This window comes from Pyrgilauda ruficollis, unplaced genomic scaffold (assembly GCF_017590135.1).
Source record: "Pyrgilauda ruficollis isolate IOZ18807 unplaced genomic scaffold, ASM1759013v1 scaffold40, whole genome shotgun sequence".
NCBI classification, from domain to species: domain Eukaryota; kingdom Metazoa; phylum Chordata; class Aves; order Passeriformes; family Passeridae; genus Pyrgilauda; species Pyrgilauda ruficollis.
Genome location: NW_024525490.1, coordinates 3820853 through 3843232, shown reverse-complemented (window position 1 = coordinate 3843232; position 22380 = coordinate 3820853). Strand labels below are relative to the sequence as shown.

The 22380-nt window shown below is 38.7% G+C and overlaps 1 protein-coding gene across 1 annotated transcript in view; it reads right to left on the bottom strand.

Moving 5' to 3' along the window:
- The window catches only part of AGPAT5 (1-acylglycerol-3-phosphate O-acyltransferase 5), a 56024-nt gene that overhangs the window by 5071 nt on the left and 28573 nt on the right, over positions 1–22380 (bottom strand). Inside the window, exon 6 of the mRNA XM_041477429.1 lies at positions 14072–14233. Within this exon, the coding sequence (XP_041333363.1) occupies positions 14072–14233 (162 nt within the window). The remainder of the gene's footprint in view (positions 1–14071; positions 14234–22380) is intronic.

Below are 22380 nucleotides of genomic sequence, written 5' to 3'. Positions count from 1 at the left end.
GGTAAAAATCCTGGTCATGATTACTGTAATATACTGCATGTTGTAAATGTGAAATCCTGCGCAGTGTGTATTGGTAACCATTTGCATTTATCAGTAGCAAGGGGTATGGCAGTAACCACAGTATCCCTGGACAGAGATTTGCATGATGTGAGGATAGAAGTCCTCAGCAATTTGGATAGTCATCCTATTTTGAAAAGAAGTGCCTTCCTACAATACATACATGCAACAAATGTAACACAGACTGGGTGGTCCCTTTAGGTTGTTGACATTTTTCGGACAGCAGTGCAGATGCACAGAAGACTTTGACCCGTAACTGTAAGGGGTATCTGGAGGAATGAATGTGCAAATAAATTGTTACAGCATGTACATCTTTATTGTTGTCTGCCAAAGCAGATAGCCCCCATTTGTTTTTCATCTTCACAGGATTATTGATTTGTAAGGACTTTGCTGTAAAAACAGTCCTTATCACATACTAGAAAATTGCCTTAAGGAATTTTAAAAGCCTGCTCATGCAAATGTGTGTGTGTGCTTGCAGAGAGGGAGGGAAGGAGAAGAGATAAAGAGATCCCTAAGGTCTTGAGGTGCTTGGATGCAGAAATCTGTAAGGTGCTGTGTGTGGTTCTGTCGGGATGTCAGAGCCTTTCAGCGAACCACAGCATAAAGGGAGCAACATGGTCCCACACTATCAGCTGGAGGGCTGGATGAGGGCTCCATCCAGGCACGAGTCTATCTCTGGCCATGGAGCAGCAAACACAGCTGTTGCCAAGAGGTTTCTGGTAGAACCTTCTCCTAGCTACAGCTATTAGATTGCAGTTAAGTATATAAGATGGCAAGTTAAGGACTCGGAGTCCGGAATGATGGTACATGTAGACATTTTCTTCAGGTTTATGTGCAATGCTTTTACTAACCACAAAGAAATCGATGTTATCTAAAATAAATTTTTTCACTTGCTTTAATGTGAAGAAAGGATTTTGCAGGACTGTTTCACTAAGGATACTATCCAGGCCACTACGTGAAGGTCAGTGACTATATGAGCACCTAAGAGCATTCTATTAATATCTTAAAATGACAGATGTATCATCCATGTCTTAAATGCTTATAATGTCCATGATGTACAAATCCTCTTTTGAGTGGCATTACCTATTAAGTGGAACATTCTAACAATATGCAAAACTGTATCTAGAAAACAAATGCCTGGAAGCCAGATGATCTGATCTTTTTCTGTACTAGGATCCTATAAAAAGCATCTATGGTATGCATATTCATAGAGCTGAAGATCCAGCTTTAAAAGATACTTAAAACATTCTGTGCATTGTATAGTGTAAGCTTCTTTTGCTTCTTAGCACATGGGCTGTTCTGCACAGGAACAAATAAGTCTTTACTAATGTTACTTATAACTCCGTTATAAATTATTAAGGAAAAATGATAAACCAATCAAAACTCAAGACATAAGTATTTAAAAAGAAACACCTTCCCCCACCAAAGCTGAAGTAGCAATTTTATAATTCTACTTAGACAACAAAATCCCCTCCTCAAATACATGAGTGCTGCTGCTAGCTTTCCACCTCAGGCCCAAGTTCCAATGCAAGCTGATTCTTACCACTTCCCACCCTGGTCTTCTTCAACCACTCAAAATTGAATCCCCATATATGAAGGTCCTAAACTTTGTCATTATTTCACACCTTTGTGAATCCTACTGCTCTTTCCAACAATCTCAGCCTCCCTTTTGACTTTGACTTAGTTCAGCGTCACTCAGGGCTCTGTGATCTGCTACTTCAGGTGCTGCCCTGGGGAAGGTCATGCTTCCCACACATAGATTCCCACAAAGGCCTTTTATCCAAAGCCTGGGTATTCAGGACATCTGCAGATGACACTGTAATGCATGCAGTCAGCCAAGTCAGGTAATCTGACTAGTATTTAATTATCCAATTCACGTCAGTGTTTAATGCAACTAACCAAACTTTTCTCCCCCAATCTACAGTGTTACAGCAATCACATAAGAACACCATTGGATAAGGACAACATATTGGACGTTGATTGTGAGAAGGAACAGCTGGATTTTATCACCATAACCTCCAAAGGTTTATGGTGGTCTCATGACCCTTAATTTCACATTAGCTTAACTCCCAAGAGACTTATGTAATTAAGCTAAGAAACAAAATCTTATTGAAGCAATTTATTATGCACAAATTACATCCAACTTCAGGGACACTAGCCCTTTAGGCCAACATCTGACAGACTTTTCAGATTCCTAAACTTGCCAGAATTTGTTATAATTAACAGCAGGAACAAGCAAGCCTGAACTTTCCTTCAAGAGACAAAACAGAAATGCAAATCATACATTACATGCAAACATTATGTTGGGGATAGCATTAGTCAAGAACCCTGTACAATTTGGGTTAAATGAACACTAACAACTTCTCTGTGGGAGCCAAATGGACTTTCGTGTGGGAGATAATTTCCTAATAAAACTTTCTATCTGGCTAAATAACAGACACAAGCACAGAATGTTTATAATGCATCTAGTGACCAAGCACAGCAGAAGGCAGGAACTGAAAATTATAGTAAAGTGGGTTAAGCATTTTTTGTTATTGAGCTGTGACACAGGGCTTCAGAGTGGGGATCACTGCAGCACTGGGATTAACAAATGAGATGCAACAGACTCCAGGAAAGGAACTGAATCCATGGAATTTTTAATTGCAAACCAGTATTTGGTGCTGCTGTGAAATTCTACCAGTTCTCAACTCCTCACCTTCGACAACCAATTAATTCTCTTTGGAATTACCAGCATTACCAGGGAAACTAAGGGAGGAGAGAAGCTCGGAAACACAGATGTATCTGTAACTGAGAAGGGACAAACAACCGGCCTCAGACTACCTTCCCCTTCTGAACCACGTAAATTCATTCCACCACTCCAAATTATTTGCCTTGTCCTTTAAGAAAGTTCTGACAGCAGTGTTACACTTAAACAGATATTCCAGTTTTCAATTACTAATGAAGTCTATTTTTATATGCACTTTAAATATGACAGTAATAAAGTAGCTCAGATTTCAACCTCCTCCACTGGCTCTTCTACTGCAATGTAATTGTCACCAAAGTCCTTCAAAATTAAGAATGGACAAACTGAAGCCTGGCTTAGTTCTGTCCACTTTGAGAGCCCCCAGATCTCTCCTGTTTAAACAGTCAGGTTTGTGATAAACTAATAGTGATATCACAGGAAAATGAAATCCGGATAATGTCTATTTATTCTAAATAACTAGAGTTTCAAATGTGTAAAAATACATCTCTTCAGTAAGAGAACATTGTGTGTTGTGGTTTGTATAATTTTACAGGCAAAACCAGCAGAGACATTCCTCCGAACTGTAGGTTCTTTCTCTGCTTCTTAAACTTGCATTAGTCTGGACTTCAGTGTTCAGCTACCAAAGCAGTTTGTAAACTATGTGCTCTTCAAAGAAAGAAATCCCATCTCTCTGCTTCCATTTACTTTGTACACCAAATTAACAATCAAACAGCAAAACAAACATAAATTTACGTGTTGTGTTTCTCAGCTTCATGCTTTCCATCATCCCAAGCTGAGCTGACAGGAAACTATTTCATGACGTGCTCTAACAAAGTAAAGCAGCAGTAGAGCAAAGCAGGACTAGACAGGAAAGCAAACATCCCGGGCCAGTGGAGGGTGGTCGCAGGAGTTGCCCTGGGCAGCAGTGGAAGAGCAGCACTGGAGGAGCAGCAACAGTACCTGTGAGGAGGGAGGATGTAGGAAGTGTGGAGGGGATTCTGTGCAGCCCTGACTGAAGCTCACGGCCAGGAAACAAGCCTGCATTTGAGGAATAGAGCTCTCAGGAATGCTGCCAATACCTTGTGCAAGGACTTACATGCACACAGAGATCAGTGCCCCCATGCATGCACAAGGAGCACAGTGTAAGGAGGATACAGCTCAGGAGATGGGGGATGTTTTGAAGTGAGAAATGGGATGCACCTGGATCATTATTAGGTCAATGTGCTGGCCACGAAAACTGAAAAATCAGAGACTGTTTCAACTGGCAGTTGGACAAGACTGAAAGTCAGAAAAAGCAACTTGGTCAGACGTAACATGAGGTGGATGTAGCTAAATTCATTGTGGGGGCAAGATTCAGAAGTGCCTCTGTACCTAAATTCAGAGGAGCCTAAATATGAAGACATTACAAAAATTATTAGCACCTAGAGACCACTCCTTCCTGTAACGCAGGCATCCTGGTGGGCTTGCAGGAGTGGGCAATGTTACCAGACTACCAGGGATGACAGAAGAGGATGTACAAGCGAGGCTAGGGTGCTGTGCATGAAAGATTATATGAAGTATAATATCTTTATATAATAAGGGGACAAAAGCACAATAAAGTCCTTGTGGATGGAAAATCCAGATTCTACTAGAATATATATAAGAAAAATAATAAAATTACTTCCAAGTAACCTTAATAATAGTGAGCAGAAACTATGAAACCAGACTGAGACCTACCTGCAAGTTCAGGAATGACAGCAGGAGTCTGAGATTCCAGCTACCTTTATTGAACTGCATTGATACTTCAGCAGGATAAGCAGGGGGAAAATCCCAAATAAACCCAAACCAAGATGACCCAACCAATTGGACAAAAACATCAGAGGAGAAAAAAAAAATTCCTTAGTGAACTAGTAAGTAAGAAAACCCACAAGAAAAGATGCTGTTCCTGGTGTGGTCTTGCTCTGCAACCACAATACAATTAATTTCAATGCTGTAGAGAAAGAATCCAGCACAGAAATGCAGAATTCTTTGGGATTGGCCTCTTCTCCCAGGCAACTAGTGACAGAACAAGGGAAATGGCCTCAAGCCACAACACAGAAAGTTCAGGCTGGATGGATATTAGGAAAACCTTCTTCACTGAAAGAGTGGTCATGCATTGGAACAGGCTTGCCCAGGGAAGTGGTGAAGTTGTAATCCCTGGAAGTGTTCAGAAAATAAGCAGATATGGCACTTTGTGATAAGGTTTAGAGGGTGTGGATGGTGTTTGGTTGAAGGTTGAACTTCATGGTCTTAGAAGTTTCCAACTTTAATGATGCTATGAATTAAAGAAGTACACAATGGAAGGGAAGGCAAAGTGTCAAAACACCCTAAAATATACAGTCCAAAAGAAGGCAACCTAGAAGCTATTAAAAAACTCACCAAAAACCAAACCCCAGAAAAACTTGTAATAGAAGCTTGCATAAAATGTGTAACACTGCATAAGAAAAAATCTGTGTGGGTCTGAAAAACAGCTGTATGACTTTAATGGGAAAATTAAGGAGGCTACCATGATACTCCTACCTTCTTCTACTCTTTGAGGAATGGAAAGCTGTCCAAATAAGGAAAAAACACAAAACTGCTCATGCCAAATGAAAACATAAACTTAAGAGGACTAAAAATGAACTTGAAAAATGGAAGGGGTGCTTTATTTTAGCTTTTTTCAGTATATTAAAAGCAGTAAACTTGATAGGCCACTGGTAGGATTGCTGGATGACAAAAGTGTGAAGAGCAGAGCTCATGGTCAAGTATAAGCCCATGTAAGAGAAGCTCATATATCTGCTTGCATAATTCTTTCTTGTTGAAAATGTTTGATTCCTACACCCACTGCATTCTTTGTACCAGATCATTCAAAGGAACTAGATCAATAAGTAAACAGACAGAAAATATTAGACTAAATATAAATAAACAAGTCAGATGTCAGGAAGTCACCAAGACTGGACAGCATTCATCCAGAAGCTCTCAAATGTGGAATTTAAAAACAAAGAGGTGTAACCTATCATCAAAAACAGCCATTGTGCCAGAAAAATGGGGAGTTTCCCTTCTACAAATGAAGACTTTAGAGATGATGCTGGGAAATACAGAAATACAGATCAGTCTTACATCACTGGGTAAGATAACAGTTCTGTAATAAAATCACTGTCCACACAGATAATCACAGTCTGTTGAAAAAGATTTAGTGTGGATTCTGTAAAGGGAAATCCTGTCCCATCAACTTGCTGGATTTCTACAACAGTGTCAAGGACCAGGTGGATAAAGGGGATTCACTGGACATGATATTTTTGAATTTTCATAAAGCCTCTGACAGGGTTCCATATTGAAGGCTATTAAAAAAATTAAGCCGCCACAGGATTAGAGGAAATGATGTTGTAAAGACCGAAAGCAGCTTAAAGGAGAGGAAACAAATGGAAGGCCTTAGGGATGAAAAAGACTTGGCCACTGGGGTCCTTCGAGGATCGATGCCAGGACTGGTTTTACTCTGACTCATGACGGATGAGTTGAAGAAGGGAGCAAACTGTGAATGCTCCAGTTTTTCACATCTCTTTCAGAAGATCCTGAGCTCTTCTGGGTAGTCAAATGTTGGCTGAACTTCAAAAAGCTCTCAAAGCTGAACAAACAGGGTAAAAATGTGGCAGCCAAGCTTCAGTGTAAACAAACATGGGGAAAAAAATAACTGAAAGCCTGATTACATGACGCTTAACTTGGAATTGGTGGTTACAATCTGGGAGTTGCTGACCCTTCCCTAAAACCATCCTCTCAGCAGCAACCCAAATCCCTCAAATACTGGGCAGCTTGAGGAAGGATATCAAGAACAAGGCAAAGACAGTCACTTAATCTTTACAGATAAAGAAAACAAATCCACATTTTAAATACTGTGTGTATTTCTGGTCTCTGCATCTGAAGAAGGATGCAGTGGACTCGGAGAAGGCCACAGAAAAGACCAACTAAAACATTTAAGGAGGAAAAGTACCTCCATTACAAAAAAGGAGACATGAAAAAGGCCAAATTTTCAGTTTGGAGAAGGAAAGCAGAACAAAGGATATGACAGCTTAAAACAAAACAAAACAAAAAAATACACATACATATATACATACCTTCATATATATATATATAAAAATTAAAAAAAAAATCCTGAAGATGGCAGGTAAGAACTATAACTCCACAAATCCTGCAAATTCAAGGGTAAATAATCACTTGCCTGTATCTTCCTGAAGATGCTGAGATCTAAGGAATCTTAGAAAATGGTATCTATAGTTTGCTATACTGATATTAGCAATGGAGAGCAGCACAGTGTCACTGTAAGTTGTCTTGCCCTTCCAAGATGGTGTCTGATGAAAGCCCACAGTACCTGCACATTATAGCTCACTGAAACAATCTTTAAGTGCCTTTAATCTGTTATTCTAACAGATGCAGTCTGGCCTTTATACTACTCTGTAACAATATGTGAATATTGTATGTTGGCCGAGTTAGTAGGAGGTTTCCTACAAAAGCGTAACAGTTTTGATGAACAGGCTGCCAGGAATAGAACCTGGATCAGCTTAGGTCTGTGGATTACATCTAAAGGGTATCCCACCACTGGTAACTAAAAGTGAGGAAATTCAGGAGATATCTGTGTCTTCCCTGGAATATTTTTAAAGCTTCAGAAGTGGAAAAAGAATAAAAATCAAACTATGCAATTAAGAAAAAAAGGCAACAAAAATACAAGAAGTGGACCAGTTCAAAACTATGCTCTCTACAGCAAAAAAACAGGATCTGTTAGGAACTATGCCAGTACTGCTAGCATTGATGTTTTTGCCTTTCTTTCAGACAATCTGTTTTGATAAACAGAGAACAGCACCACAGAGCAGAAGAAAAGGACTATGATGCATAAAAACCCCAAAAATAAACACAGACTCCCAAAGCAGCAACATATTTTTGGCCAGACCTGACGGTGTGAAGAAGTTAAGGTTGTTTTTGTTATCCTCAGGGTTTAGATACACTTTTGCATAAAGATCAGGAGTTCCTTGAGCCTTTGTAAATAAATGGCTGCTTGGGGAATGCTTCCTCTCACATGTGCATGAGGTCCAGGGTGCAGGGTAATTTTATAAATCTCCAGTGTAAATACTTTCAAGAGCCTCTTGTGTAGCAGAGGTTTCCTGATGACCATTTGTTTTCAAATCACAAATTCCCAAAGGGAAGCTATAGACGCACTACACTACAGATGCTTACCTTCAGTAAGAGCTGCCTGGGAATAACTGAGATACACAATAATCTGCTTTACAATCAGAGGAACACACGCCTGGGGCTCAGAAGGAGTTGCAGAGGGTCATTACCCCCACCAAGGGGGTGTGAGCACACAGACACAGTGCCCACAGGTGTCTGTCATTTGGGAAAAGTTAGACACTTTTAGGGTCACCTGAATCTTGCATTCTTCCTTAGGCATCCAAGATTGGATGATGGTGGAGACAATAAACTGAGCTACAGGAATTCCAAACACAGTTGATGTTGTAGTGTGCTTTCATACTTTGTAATAGTTTTGTTTTTGTATTCCCTTATTTTTCCCAAATGGTTTATCCCTGATTGTACCTCCTCCCTCTACCTGTGTAATCATTCTCCTTTGTTGAGGTCATCCCCAAATCCCCGCCCTGGCTCTCTGTCAGTCACTCGGCATCCCATCCTCTCTATCTAGAACTTTCACTCAAAGCTGTCGAGTGATTAGTCCGAGGCCAGGGGTCAGCCCCCCAAGTATTATCCTATACACTATCCCAAATGTCCTTCCCTAAGGTTTCATTCCTGGCGGGTCTTTATTGGTCAGCAAATGTGTCTACCTTCAGTTTCCTCCCCCCCTTCAAATGTAACCTTGGCATTGCTCCTGGGTACTCTGAGCAAGAGGCATCACTGAGGTGTGGGGCCCCTCGGGGGCTCCAAATAAACCTTGGACTGGCCCCCTGCTGAGAGTCGGCCTTTTACCCTCCACCGATGTCTCCAGCGTCTCTTCTGCTGCAAAGGCGACTAGCCCAGCTGCCCTCAGTACCCTCGGGGCACCCGAGAGTGTCCCCCCGCTGTCACCCGCTTTGGGGCTGCCCCCCCCGTTGTCTGCCGACCTGGGGCTGGCTGGGGTTCCTGACAGGCTTCCAGAGAGAGGGAGACAAGCTGACACCTTTGTGTCCTTGTTTTTAGGTGGATAAAGTCATGCTCAGACTGACCTTCATTTTCTCTGATGAACTACATCAAGGCTTTCATACACTCCCATAAACTGATGCAGCTCTTTGGTGATGTGGTTTTTGACCAGAAGTACGTTTCATTCTTACAGTATAAAAATACTTTGCATTTACCCAGACTGTTCTTATCTGCAGAATATTGATATATATGCCCACATCTGTGTTGAAAGTGCCACTACAATTAAGTCATCCCTAATTAACAGACAGCTTTTCATGTTACTCAAACTACTTCTAAAAGGGAATTACAAGGGATCTAAAATGACAGTTCTAGTCCTACATAGGACAAGTGAAAGTGCATTCAGTTAAAACTGAATCATAGGTTACCTTGTAGAATACCTGATGAAATCATGTTATTAAAAAAGTTTTATTTAACATTTTGCACAAAATAAAACCAGGGTTTTCCTTGAGAAGAAAAAGGTCTTATAGAATATCACAGAATCACAGAATTCTTAGGGTTTGAAGGGACCTCTGGAGATCATCCAGTCCAGCCCTCACAGAACTATGTTGCCAACTAGTGTTGAAATCAAAATTCTTCCAAACATCTCAATGTAAATTTTACATATTGAAATACAAAAGGTAATTATTACTTAAACTCTGCTTGAACAGATGCAGAATGACAAGGTTTTGACGTGAGGCTTACTGTACATGCTGAAAAGCCATCATGATACACATGATACAAATCTCACCAATGCTAATGTCCAGCTTGAGGTCTAATCTACATCCTTTCCTTGGTTACTCTAAAACAAATTACATTTTCTCTTCAATATTCTTTCATGCAATAGAAGATAACAGCTAGCAGAGATCTGAAGAGATTATTAGTCATTTCATAACTATAAAACTTCTTTGGCCTGTTTCACACTTCTGTTAATGTTTATCAGCTTAATAATTTAGCTTTTTAATTCTTTCATTGATGGTTACATCTGTAACCATGTGCTTGTTATCCTTCTTTGGACCTTGAGAGACAATGGATGTGAACAAATTTGGGCCACAGTCCAGACAAAGACTGTTTTCTATCACTCCAGTTTCTTTTCTAAAGTCTTGTATTTTCTGTAGTCCTTGTCTAACTGGGTCCTAACAGAAGTGCAAGCTTTTGGAAAAGTGTACTTTCCCCGAGGGAAGTTAGGCCAGTCTGACCTCCTCAAATTATACTGATCAAAGTGATGTACAGATTTTCAGAAATGCTCACATACACAGGCTTTCAAAGTGTTTGTTCTGGAACTGATATACAGCAGAGTCAATAACTCTCAAGAATTCCTCTGACTTCTTTAAGACAGAGTCTATATATACTTGCTATTTTTATTCAGTGTTTATCATTGTCACATGCTGCTATTTCACACACTCTTTCATCTACAATGGCCAGATAAATACCATCTGGTTATACTAAAGCCTTCAGGCAGAATAATAAAGATGTAGATGTGTACATAATGCTCTTTCAGGTGCAAGAATGATAACAGTTCCCATGTCCCATGAGACCTGCCTTTTAACACCAGACAAAGCTGGCTGTGAATGTTTAGCACATTTATTCAGAAGGGGGGGGAAAACTACATTCTCATCCTTTCTTCCTGAACTTATTTCTGCTTTTCACTTGATGACAGTGTAGGAAAACAGTATCAACAAATTCAGAAGTTTCACTTTCTCCTTTTCCCTTCTAAATAGTTCTTCCAGACTTCAGTACCCGAGATGTCCTTCAGCTGTGCCACAGTGCCCATATGATTATTAGCATCTTATTCTAATGACCACAAATAAATACTACCTAGCAGCCTGATCCTCCCCAGGCAGGACCACGATGTTCTGACATTAATGATCTGGACAAGCCATCTTCAGGAGTAGAGAGAGGGGAGAAACCTGTGGAAAATTGCTATTCTTTGGAAAGGCTGCCATGTGCCAGATAAACTTCCACTGGAAAGGTACCAAGATCCAAACTTGTAATAAAGAGAATGAATAAATGGTAGGAAAAAAATTCCATCATCGGTTACAACTGGATGTGAAGCAACAGCAGAAAGCAATATCCCTAATATCCCTGTGTAATGCTAATCTAGTTTTAGTCACTGTTGAAGACTAATCAAATCTGATGTCTTCTGAAACAAACTTGCCACTGAAAAGTGCCAAAAAAATAGTAACATGCATAAGTAGTGACAAAAAGCTCAACACATTTGAAAGTATATACTACAATAATTTGCCTGCTCTAAAATGACACCACGTTATATCAGGTATGTCTAGCATTCACTCTTCTTATGGTGAAAGGTATGCTATGCTGTGTTTTAATCCTTTTGAGCAAGTGAAAGTATATTTAAGACTGCTGGACTTAAAAACAATTTCAAAAATTGAATTTTGCTAAGAAAGACTACTTAGACTAAAAGTTGCATACTACAAAATTTACAAAGCAATTCACCTTTTCTTCAGAATTTTTTTCCCATTCACATTTTGCTAACACAATTTTTCAGACAAAGTGTGCTAGTACTCCTCACAGTCACTAAAATGTTCTTTTTAATCCATTTTGTTTACTACTGAAGACAATAGCCAAGAGCTGATGATGTCCCAGGTAAGTATGGGTTTTTCCTAAAATGGCACAGTCTCTTCTGAGGAATTGAGATATATGGAACTGAAAGCAAAATGCATTTCAAGAAACACTGTATCTGTGTGGAATTCAGATTTCATTCACATGGGAAATGCCATAGTATGGGAAATAAAGTCCTCAAGTAAAGTTGTGTTTATCAGAAGTTTGTTTTCCATGCAATAAATTTCCATCAGTGTTGCTGGATTGAAAAAGACATGTCAACCTTATCTTTTAAAAATTACCAGGATTGCACTGCCATTTTATTCCGATGAGAATGAAAAACAAAACTTTCAACCAGCCCTGACACAAACATGAAATGTTCATATGAAATAAGATGTCCTTTTCATGTGTGCATAACTCAATTTAGCACTGTGAAAGAGAAATAATGCTAAAAATGTCACATGCACAAGTATGCTTAATTAATTTCTTGTTATATTCCTGACAGATCAGTTGCTGGACCTCTGCGTAACAAATGGTGAAATGATCTTGATCTCTTAAAACAAAAATTGTTTGTCTATCACTTTGTGTCTGGAGAGCCTAGAAGAATGACAACTATGCTCCACACTGCAATTCATAAAGTGTTCTTAATCTACATAATTTATATTATATGTAACAAATGTGACTGCCACAATAGCACGCAATGTGATGTTGATCTATCATGGATATATCATTTATCTGCTGTGGAAGGGGTAGCAGCTGGTTGGCTGCACTTCATTCTGTATTACTGCCTTATTTTTACCCCAAGGCTGAGCCAGTAATTACCCCAGCCCTAACAGTAAGCCTGGCTGAAAGATATGCCTGGACTGCTGCCATGGAGGTTCCAAAAGGCTGGATGTGGAGTGGCCACCCAAAGCATCTGATTCCTGCCTGACACCAACACAAAAAAAAAGCCAACAGGGAAATCCAACTTGTTGGCTCCCCTTCCATAATTATATCATGCTTCATGCAAACCATAAGGTTCAATAGGTGAAGAGGTCTTGTAAGGAATTTGAACATTTGCCATCTTATCATTAGGTAATGACATTTTAATAGTTTAATTAACCATTAGGCAGTGAGAAGTTCAGCATGAGAATGGCTGAAACTGCCTAGTAATTAAGTTGTGAAACAAGATATGCTGCAGGGAAGGAGAAATAATCCTATTTGTTTTGAAGAGGGTCTTAGGGTTGGGTGATGGGACAAGAAGGAGGCTGTTCAGTCTCCAAAGGTACTATGAAAGGGTCAGAAGGCATGAACAAAAAAAATAAAATAATTGTAAATAATAAGAAGAACTTTTGACATTAAAAATGCCCATTAGGAACAAGATGCACATAAAACAAAACCATCCTAAGACATTACAGTACAATACAAATGTTGAGTTAATACACAGTGTTGACAGTTTTGTTTCTCACCTATCCAGAAGAATTTTAAACAGGGAGAAAATGTAAAAATAGACAACTGCAGAACTTCTAATCAACTAGCACCTGGGAAACAGTGCATGTGACACAGGGAGTTACACCTGCTAATGAAGTGACATGGAAACAGCTGCACTACAAACTATTTTTAGCAGCAGAAGGAACAAGTCCCAGTGACACTGGGTGAGCTGAGGAGCAGAGACTTAGATAAGTTCCCTGCATGTCCCTCAGTCTACACTGATCCCTCACCCAAAACTCTGGAAAGCTTTGTGGAACTACTGTAGCTGTTTCCCACTTGGTATTGCTAGTGCATAAGACTCAAAAGTGCCACTTTGAGCCAACCAGCAACAGACAGTCAGGCACAGATACAGCTGAGTAACACAGCAACTACAAGTGAAAAGAAAGATGATATCTGGCACTCCAGTAACAGTGCAGGCAAATTATTTACTTAACAATAAATTATCAGTCCATCACCAAGCATAATAAACAGCAAACCCTGAAGCTCTCTGTCCCTGCGTTTTCCCCAGCAGAAACTCCAGAACATGTTTTCTGGTTAGAATATGCAAGGAATGTAAAACCAATCTGATTTTCTTAAGGTCCTGTAGGTAGTTTAAAGTCCTAAAGCAAGTGAAGCCCACTTGCATAAAATGCTGTTGAGTGTTTGTAGGATTATTGCCTGTGTGTAGCAATTTGAAAAATTGTCAGTAGAATACTACTGCTATGCATTTTACCTTTAAAATATGTGCACTTCAGCAATTAGATGTTACATATGTGTACATACATGTACACATATGTAGCACAGCAGAGGAAGAGAGAGAGAATTTAAGATGATGCCAAATCCCAGAGCTAGAAGAAACATGAAAGTAAATGGAATCTGCTGCCTATGTCTCCAAGTCCCCTTTGACTGCAAAGGGCACTTGTATTTAGAATTGGAATAGGGAAGCAGAGGGCAGGAGTGTCACAGGTAACTCCTGTAAAAGTCCAGTGACTAAAACAATGCCCTGTCAGGAGGCTGTAGGATTGCTGAAGTGCTGTGGAGATTATCTTCAGAGCATTTCAAAGCACCTGAAGTTGGTTCTGTATCTAAACAAGCATACAGCTCCAGCATGCCTCATAGGCCTCAACTCACCTGTCATAGATGGTGCCAGTTTTCTTTGTCCTTTGTGGTCCACAGTACCTTCATAAGCCACAGTCACATCGTACACTGCATCCAGATAGTCCTTCATTGAGTCAATGGCTACATGAGTTGCCTTCACCCGTGGAGTCAGCACATGCTTTAGTATAGCAAGTCCTAGAGGGGAAAAAAGTAAAAAAAAATAACTACAGTGTTTGAAAGTAAACTAGACTATTTTCACAAAAGGAACATCACACCAAGGAATGTCAGCATCTCCATTCAAAAGCACAAGAGGTTTATTTTCAATCTCAATTCTCAGTTGAGAGTGTGCACATGTACTCACTGCTTATGCTCTACTGAACACATGTAGAAGATGAAACAGAAATCCTAAAGGACAATAACAATAGGAAGGCTGCTCAGTAAATGGGCCTTTTTTACAACTCCTGACTAGAAGCAGTGATGGCTTTAATGTGGCTCAGGACTGATGAAACAGCCCTTCTCATTACTGTTTATGTGTGTCCAAATGAGGTTAAAAAACAGAGCAAATTTCCTGAGAAATACTAAACACAAATAGCATCACCTCCTGAAATTCTGTATCAGAAACAGATTTCATGGATAATCACAGAGAATTTTAAGCACACCTAATGCTCATCCAGCATTTTACTTCCCAAGGACAAACCAATTTAGTGAACATACTGAATCCTAACCTACTCACTATCCCAGCGGAAAACTTAGCAGCAGTGGGAGAAAATACAGCACTGAGAACCAAAACCAAGGAGGAAATCTCCTGTGCTTCCCTGCAACCTCTTACAATTGACTTGGCTACTGAAAAACTCTCATGACAGAAATCAACTTTTAACTTTTCCAGGCCAAGCCACAGAGTTTGGTATGTTAAGAACACAAGAATATCAGGTTTAACATCACACCACACATCTTAACAACAGTATTTTATATCCCTTTTTACTTCAGTTGACTACTTCCACTTAGAGCATACTTAAGAACATTAAGTATGAACGCACTGGACACAAGAGAGTAAGAACACATTGGGCTCAAAAGTATAAGCCTGGTTCTCTTTCCAGAATTTTAATATACAATGACTTTCAAAATTAAAACAGGCAAACAAATAAGTCCAAACTCAAAACCTTTTCTTGACCTGAACACAGCTCTTCCACATTTACTTGAAAGGGCTTCTAGAAAAAAAAAAGCATGCTATGTAAAATTTTTCACTATTTTTCTATATGTATCTTTCTCAAAGAGAAGTATCAGAATAAAATTGTGGCTTTTCATTTCTAGCCTATTTTTCAGTGGCTTACTCTTCAGTGCGTTTTTAAAGAACCATCCATTGGTGAATCTACTGGTTCCTGGTGGATGAACAGGAAATTTTTCTGAACCAAAGTATTGTGCTATTGCTTTTGATATCTTTCTGCTTGCTAAATCAATTCAAAACATTCTATATTATGTCCTGATTTTGTACTGAACTCCCTTGCTGGGTAAAACATACTTTGATCTAACAATATGAAAATATCTAGTGAACATTTTAAGATAATGCTTGTTTCTACATCATTCTAACATTCTTAAGAGTTGAAAATTTCAATATAAATCACTATCTTGATTTTTTAATATTTGTTAAGAATCTCCTTGTCTGAATGCAAAGATAAAAGGCTTTTTATCAGCGCTCCTTCTGAAGCCATTGTTCCATGCCTTACCGGCAATAGTGATAACTGTCTATGCAAAATGTTATATGGATCATGTAAATATTTTGAAGCATAACAGAGTGGTAGTGTTTTCTTAGCTTGTGAACTGTTACATCAAACAGCTAATTATGTTATGTTTCAAAATGTTTACTCTGTAAATGAAGCACTGAATATTCTCGTGCTGTGTCAGCAATGATATTAGTGTGGACATGACACTCAACACAACTCTTGCTGAGACAAATTCCCAAACATATTCTAAAAACACTGTCATTCCTTTCCTGCCCAACTCATCTTCCCCTTCACCAAACTATATTGTGAGGAAGAAAAAGGGAAAACTGTGAGAATTGAATCATCTAGACAAATTATTAAGTTAGGTATCTATGACTATTAACTGCTATTTTTTTTTTAATCCATGGCCAGTTCTGGTGATGAAGATGGTCAGTGACAATCTATGAAGTGAAAATTAGAATAAGCCACTCCTATTCCACATGCTCTCAGTGAGCTCTTGAGAGCTTAAGTACAAGCTGCATGATAAGCATGCAGCAACACCAGTTCAGCACATCTTTTTAAAGAATCTGTTTTATAAAAACATTACTACATATTCTTGCAATTACTTATGATCTTTGCTAAAATCAACATAATAGAATTTAAATCCAAGTAGTTACAGTATAGTTACCTTGGCAAGCTGCCTGCATCCAATTCACAAAACACACTGTGCTTAAACTGTTTTTAATGTTGTGCAATACAGTTAGGACCCTCTGTCAAAGTACTTAAGGTCATGAGATTTTATTTTAAATGCCAAAGAAAATGAACTAGATACTAGTTATATTGTAATGTTCTACCTTAAAAAGCCATAGCTTTGCTCTTCTAACTTTTGAATGATAGACATTAGAAATAAAAAAAGAAAATCTGAAGAAATATGATGAGCAGTGATACTTCAAATATCATCCATTTGCTACATTATTGTAAGATGCAGAATTACTTGAGAAAGTCTGAAGAAAACTGAATGAAATAAAGTAATTACTTTGGCAAGTACAAAGGCCTAAATAATTTACACCTATAGAACTGAATTTTTCATCTAAACAAAAAATAACAAAAAGACACTGAACAAAACATCATTTATCTAACTTCATCAGGGCAAAGTAACATATAATAGTAGCTAAGTACAAGTCTGTGTAGAAGATTGCCATCCTCTTCTCTTCATCCAGGCCAGAAACTCAAAGAGCTGTTCAGTACAGGCAACCATCCATATTTTCAGAGTTGGACTTCGTTAGTTATATTTCTACCCCTCATGTGTACACACCACATTTTGAAAAGAAAACAGTAAAAATTCTCAGCTCAGGATTAGTTTGAGGTCTCCACACCTCTCTCTCCTCCCCATGAAAGTGTGTACTTGAAACTCAACTTTCAAATACACAAAAACTGAAAGAAGGGTGAAAACCGATGAATTGATTTCAAGACAAATTAGATCTTTCCTTTTTCATGTAAATGTGTGTGCAGTGAAGATATCAGACAGAAAGCTCTGTAGTTACGTGCAGTGTCCCAAGTACTCACCCAACTCTTGAGTTCCCACCAGCTTTCTGGAATGCCTCCAGTGATTCAAAGCTTTACATATTGAAACCAGAGTCCATAGTTAGACGTAATAACAAATGGTAGGAGAGCTCATCCATTTGTTTGCTAGTATTCCATCAGCTTACAGAAACAGGACTCAGCTGATAACAGTATTAAAAAACTGCATGCACTAGTAAAATTGATTTTCTGTTACCATGAACTAAAGTATACAGGAAATGCAACTAATCTCCACAGGAAGAGCATAACCAGTCCACAGCAAGACAAGGGAAACAACACACATTGGTACACTTTCTTCCAATGGGTATCTACAGAAATACAATGTAGCTTCTTGTTTTCCTATCTTAATTTCCTAAGTATAACCTTTAATAACACAGACCCTTACTTCATTCTAATGATTGGTCTCAAATGCTACTCAAGGTCCACAATCTACTCTTTTTTAGAACTATATTCTTTGTCCACATCTCACTGAGCACTTTTAGACCAAGCCTGCTTTCATCAAAGTGTAGAATAAATACCACCAAAAGTTATTTTCTTTAGAGACAACTCCAAATAACTTTTAAGGATATTGAATACTTTGAATTGCCTTAGAATACAATCAAAAACTAATGCCAAGATCTAGAAGGGAAATATTTTCAATTCGCTCAATTGAAACACCTCTTTTTTACATGACCTGTAAAACAATTTTGAGATAAGCATATCCTGCATACACAAACATCTTAGCAGAAAGCATATTTGTCAAGCTAAGCTTAGCTTTAAAAAATATTTACATGAGCAACTTTTCTGCATAAAACCAAAGAAGATAATAAATGCATACCTTAAATGTTTGCTTCATTAAATGACCTTTGTTAGAAATCGAACATTAATACAAAATTCCAAAAACGCTTTTCACCAGGGAAGATTGTTTTGTCTTCATTCAGCAAAAACAAGCCAAGTTAAATTTAAGAAGCTTCTCATCCCTTTGGCTTTGACTTTTCAGAGTTAGTAATATTAGGAGTAGGAGGGTTTTGGATTATTTCTGTTTATTTTAAAATTTTTAAAATGCCATATGTTAACATTTTGATAAAATTAATATTCTACTAAACCAAAGAAATTTGTGGTGTTTGGGGTATTCTGTGCAAGGCCACAATTCATACCCAATTATCCTGATGGGTAACTACCAACACAGCATATTCTATGATTCCATGACTGACTACTACAAAATGATAAGAAATCCACACATAGATATTTTGGCTACATACAAATGAAATAAATTTTACACCAGAAGCTCACACAAAAAATAGCCATCATGTGTATTACAGGGTTTCTAAACATTTTTCTCTATAGTCCAATATAATTACAAAGACCCAGGCTTAAAAGATTTACAGTTTGAATTAAGTAGATCCAATAAAAATTACCACTTCTATTATTATGACAAAATTTAAATCCCTACGAAAATATGAGTGCACCTACACATTAAGACTGGACTCAGCAACTCAAGCTCACTGACTAGTGGGGAAGAAGTCCTGCACTTTTAAGATTCCTAAACCCATGGAACAGAGCCTGAAAGGTATCACCAATATGTAACCTGAGTGACTACATCAGACTTTGAAGACAAGAACCATGTTGGCTGACTACTTCCACACAATGGAAAACAAAAGCAAACTCGACTACTGACTATATACTTAAAGACTGGAAATTAGAATGCAAAAGATCAGAAGACAAGGGGCAAAACCCATGCCATCATATTCTTAGTTCTTTGAGAGAGCAGAGGAAGAAATATTTCATTATGGGAATGTGAGTGCCCATCCTGGTAGCAATTGCTGGAGTCATCTCACTCAAGCACCTGCTTTGTGCCAGGAGAGGACAACGAGGTGTATCAGGCTCAAATCCAGCTACACGGCACACATGCCCCTTGAAAGTCTCCACCAGAAATGAGAAAACCTAACACATCTGATATTCTGGCAAAACGTGGCTTATGTGGCTTGTTGTAGCTGTAAAATGTCAGCAAATATTGTTATTTTGGGCAAAAAATATAAATACTGGATTAATTCTCTTAACTTCACAAAATTCAACTTTTTCTGTGATTAACTCCTGCATTAATCCTACTACAAATAACCAAAAAATTTAGTTTTAGAGACTTTTGCTTTCATTTTTAAATGTCAACAAGTTTCTTTCCCAGTACAATCAAACAAACATATTTTGAGGTTACCTTCTATCCCAGGTAAGAAGCTGATCTGAGAGGAATCTTCTGCCACTTATAAAAGGTATGACCAATCCTTCCATTTTTGGAGGTACTAGCATTGCTCTTAGATGACAACATTCTCAGTTCATTACCACAAAATCAGTATTCCTGGAAGTAACCAACTTTCTGTTGCTAATTCTGACTGAATTCAATTCAGTAGATAGAACTTACAATGGACCCACCCTGTGTGTTTGAATCACTTGTTTCATAAAGAAGAAAACAATCTGTTCTTGTTAGAAATTGAGATTTTGTGTGGAACTCAAGCCCTACGACAAAACAAACTGTAACATGAATTATTATTGGTATTTTTAAAATGTTGCCTCTCTTTCAAGGGCTTAAAGCTTACATTTTTGCTGCTTGATATCCTTCCATTTTATTCATAGGCAGTTAAGATTTATTTAAATACTCATATCAATGACTGAAGACATAATAGCTGAAATGGCACAATACTTCATTATATGTCAGCTTTTTATTAAATTCATTTTAAATTTCTTTTTGTTGAACTGGTCCTAGGACCAACTGTAAAGAGCCAGTTCCTCTATGCAAAACTTAAAAAGGAACATCAAGCTATGAGATGCAGCTCATCAACTGGTCCCACTAAGAGCAGGTAATTAAGTTCAGCCCAAGAATTCTGCCTAAACTAATGAATCTTCTCTAGAAGAGGATGCAGCTCACAGAGAGTAAAAGTAAAATCCCACAAAAGCCTTTTTATACTTCCACTCTGCATATACACACACTAATGTCAAAACCAATATTTCAGACAGCATCATAAACCTTGAGTTATGCTTTGCTCTAGGAATAGCTTTGTTATCTTTGGGGGTAATGGCTCTGGTTCTAACATCGGTTTCTAGTTTAACTCTTCTTAATTTAACCACTTTTCCAAACATTACACTTTCAGTATCTTCTCAACATAAACTTGAGCAAAAATGTAGGGGAAAATCATTTCAACGTACAAAACAAGCAAACAAATTCCCCTACATGTCAGTACGGCCCACACTGAAGCACCATGCTCTGTAACAAATATACAAGATGACAAGACTAAATTATTAGACTTCATTATATCCGTACAAAGAATGAAGTGCAATTTTATTTAAACTGTAGGTTACAGTATGTCCTCCTCATTCCTATGGCTGGCAGAACTACTGTGCGTTACTACCCTTCCTAAATCTGTAGGAAGTAAGAAATCTCCTGGATCTTTCGGACAAGCATGGCGAGGTGTTTGTGATGGAGCTCAGCAGCATCCCATAACAGCGCTCCCAGGGAGCGTGGCCATGGCTCAGCCTGCCCCTGGCTGTGTGAGGCTGTGGCCGTGGCTCCCATGCTGCAGCCCCAGCACCCAGCCAGCACCGTGGGGACATTGGGGTTGCTGAGGGCAGGCCATAAGCCAGAGCCAGCAGCACTGCCCAGCACCAGGGTGGGATCCTGGGGAGCTGGAATCACATCCTGCCAGCAGCCATGTGGAGCTCCCCATCCCCACAGCACCCAGCATACTGGGATGTGCCCTGGACTGGCACGTACTCGAGGCTCAGCCTTCAGAACAGCCTGGTTCTGCTCTCAGCGTCAGCCCCTGCTTCTCAACACACTTGCACAAGGGATGCTCCAGCTCCCGTGAGCATCTGTATCTGCGTGGACATGCAAGTGAGCAGGGCCCCAGGGGAGCACAAACTGCTTCCCATCCTCCCCACCTAAAAAGTGGGGCAGAGGCAGTGGGGAGAAGGAGATCAAGAGGATTCTGCAACAGAATTGGAGATAATTGTTGTTTAATAATTATTTGTCATGAGAGTTTTTAAAAGGAGTAATCGTTGCAAAATAAAAACAGACCATGACCGGAGAGAAAACCAGCAGAAGAAACAAACGTGCTCTGAAAGCACAAAAGCAGTATTTTACTGTTTTGCAGACTGTAGAGATTTAATTAAAAGGTGAAATAAAATAATAGTAAAACAATAAGAGCCTTTTCCCTGAAAAAGAAGGTGAGGAAAAAAAACCCTATCAAACAGTCCCCTCCTTCTGAACTCTCAAAGAACCACCAACCTAAATGAAACATTTGACTTTCATTTCCGACAGGAAACTGAAGCGATGAACAAACACTTTATGACTTCAGCTCTCCTGCTCATACACGCAAACAAATTCCATTCTTCCCAAGGAGAAGAAAGCCATATATCCTTTGGACAAGAGCTAACAATACTTAATAGCTTGATTATATCAACAGGCTGATTCACAGACTTGTGAATTCATTTCAGCGTGTCACAGAGATGAATTTACCAGACCTATTTGTTATTCTTTGTTTACTTTTAGAGTGAATTATTTCAGTTTTGGTCAACAGGAAAAAACAAAATCAGGAAACATGTTCACTGAACTGTTGGATTTAAAGTTTATGTGCATATGATATGGTGTGAAAAAATACGAAAAATCCTGGGACTCTTGGATTTTCTGCAAGCCTTTCTGAAGAGGAAGTAATTCCATCTGTGTTAGAGAAAATGCCAATAATCAAAGCAGCTCCAGAATGAAGCTCAACCAAGGAACAGTGAGACTGGAAGGTGAGAGAGGAAGAAAACCAAAATGCTATAGGAGTACTAACACTAATTAAAAGTGAAATGATGTAAGACTCTTTCTTTTAAGGCACAACAAGCTTTATGTAAAATATTCTTTATATTGACTAACAACTGTAATTGGAGTTACAATATCGACTTAGATAGACCAGTGCCCTGATTCAGTGTAGGCAATTCCTACAACCTTAAGGAGCAAGAAAATAAGTAAATACACAGCTATAGGTAGAAACTGCAGGTAGCCTTCTGGAGTACTGTTACTATTGTACATTGTAAAATGCATGAAATGTC